We start from the raw sequence: 1424 nt of genomic DNA, 5'->3' as shown, positions 1-1424 counted from the left end.
CGCCGCCGTATCCGTCGAGGAACGACTCCATGAACGGCGCCGACATCCCCGCCATCGCCCTCCTCATGAGGTCGTTGGCCTCGTCGTCTTTCCCGTAGAACTCGTAGGCCGGAAGCCCATTGGCTTTTGTAAACGGGTCCGGCCCAGTTGGGTCCAGGATGCCCTCGTGGAGTAGGGGCCAGGCTTTGACGAGGGCGTCTTGGTGGTGTTGGAGCACATAGGGTGCAAAGGAGTTACCTGTTGAATGGTCGCAACGATGGTTTAATTTTTTTTCATTCGGAAAAATAACCATTCATTCATTTCTTTTTGCTTGCTGTAAATTTTATGGGGTCAACTAGTAGGATTACAGTATTTTTAGCTTTTAAAAAGCGGCTGAGAAATCGCTATTTTTAATGGCAGGCATGCATCATGGCAACTCGATCTATATTGTGCATCTGATGAAATGCGGTCTATTCACTGTTAGATCGGGTAATTGATGCAATAAAAGACAAAAACAGATTTTGTATAATTAGTTATAATATTTTATGTACTGATGATCGATTCAACTATAGCTAGCCAAGATCGAGAAAAAAAGTCAAACCCTATAATTTATTGTTATGCTCGCATTTTTCACTACCTTCTTCATCGTCAACCAGCGTCTTCCCAATCTCGGTAAGGCTGTACCTCCGGCGCAACAGGTCACCGCCGTGCAAATGCTCGTCGAAAACACCATGACTAACAGAGGAGGCCGGAGGAGCCGCTGTAAGTTGGCCGCGGCGCGGAGGACCCGGAGGAGCGTCGCCGGAGTTAAGAAACTCCGGCAGAGGATATCGGCGGTGCGGAGAGGGGTTCAGGTCGAGCGATCTAGAGAGGATGTTGGGGACGGTCGAGGCGGATCGACGGCGTTGAGGGCCATGGGGACGGAGAGCATGTTGGCGAGCTCCATTACCGCTAACCTAGCCGATTTTTTTACTTCCTTTTGGTCGGAGGAGGAGGAGGAGGTTGTTGCCATTTTTGGGGTTTTGGAGTTTGGAGGAAGGAGAAGAGATGAGGGAGTTCGAAAGGAGATTGGAGGAACGAGGAGTTTGACCGTGTGGTGAGAGACGGAAGCCGACTGAATTTGGATTTGTGGTGATATTTTAATTTCTTGGCTTTTTTGTTGTTTAATCCAGAAGTTTACCCTCACTTATTTAAACACCCGCTCACTTATATAAACACGCAAACGCCCAAAACACCCCCCATGTGACTTATTTTATTAGTCCAATCTATAGCATGCCTTCAAACTTAATCGTATCTCCCAAAAATAGAAAAAAAATCAAAAATCAAAAAATAGTTATTTCCTCGTTTATAGCAATCATGCTCTCCATCGCATTATGGTGACGACAGGAGAAATTTATTCATGCATGGTGCTCCATTTATTTCCCAATCTCCAATTTAGCATACTC

General features: G+C 46.3%; 1 protein-coding gene across 1 annotated transcript in view; it reads right to left on the bottom strand.

The window, feature by feature from the left end:
• Positions 1-1131, bottom strand: part of LOC109819607 (caffeic acid 3-O-methyltransferase) — a 9341-nt gene extending 8210 nt beyond the window's left edge. Inside the window, 4 exon segments of the mRNA XM_020385388.1 lie at positions 1-5; positions 8-237; positions 617-725; positions 728-1131. The exon segment at positions 1-5 is cut by the window's left edge and continues 155 nt beyond it. Coding sequence (XP_020240977.1) covers positions 1-5; positions 8-237; positions 617-725; positions 728-991 — 608 coding nt within the window. The 5' untranslated portion in view covers positions 992-1131.

The sequence above is a fragment of the Asparagus officinalis genome, chromosome 1 (genome assembly GCF_001876935.1).
Source record: "Asparagus officinalis chromosome 1, Aspof.V1, whole genome shotgun sequence".
NCBI lineage: Eukaryota > Viridiplantae > Streptophyta > Magnoliopsida > Asparagales > Asparagaceae > Asparagus > Asparagus officinalis.
This window is presented reverse-complemented; position numbering and strand designations above follow the sequence as displayed.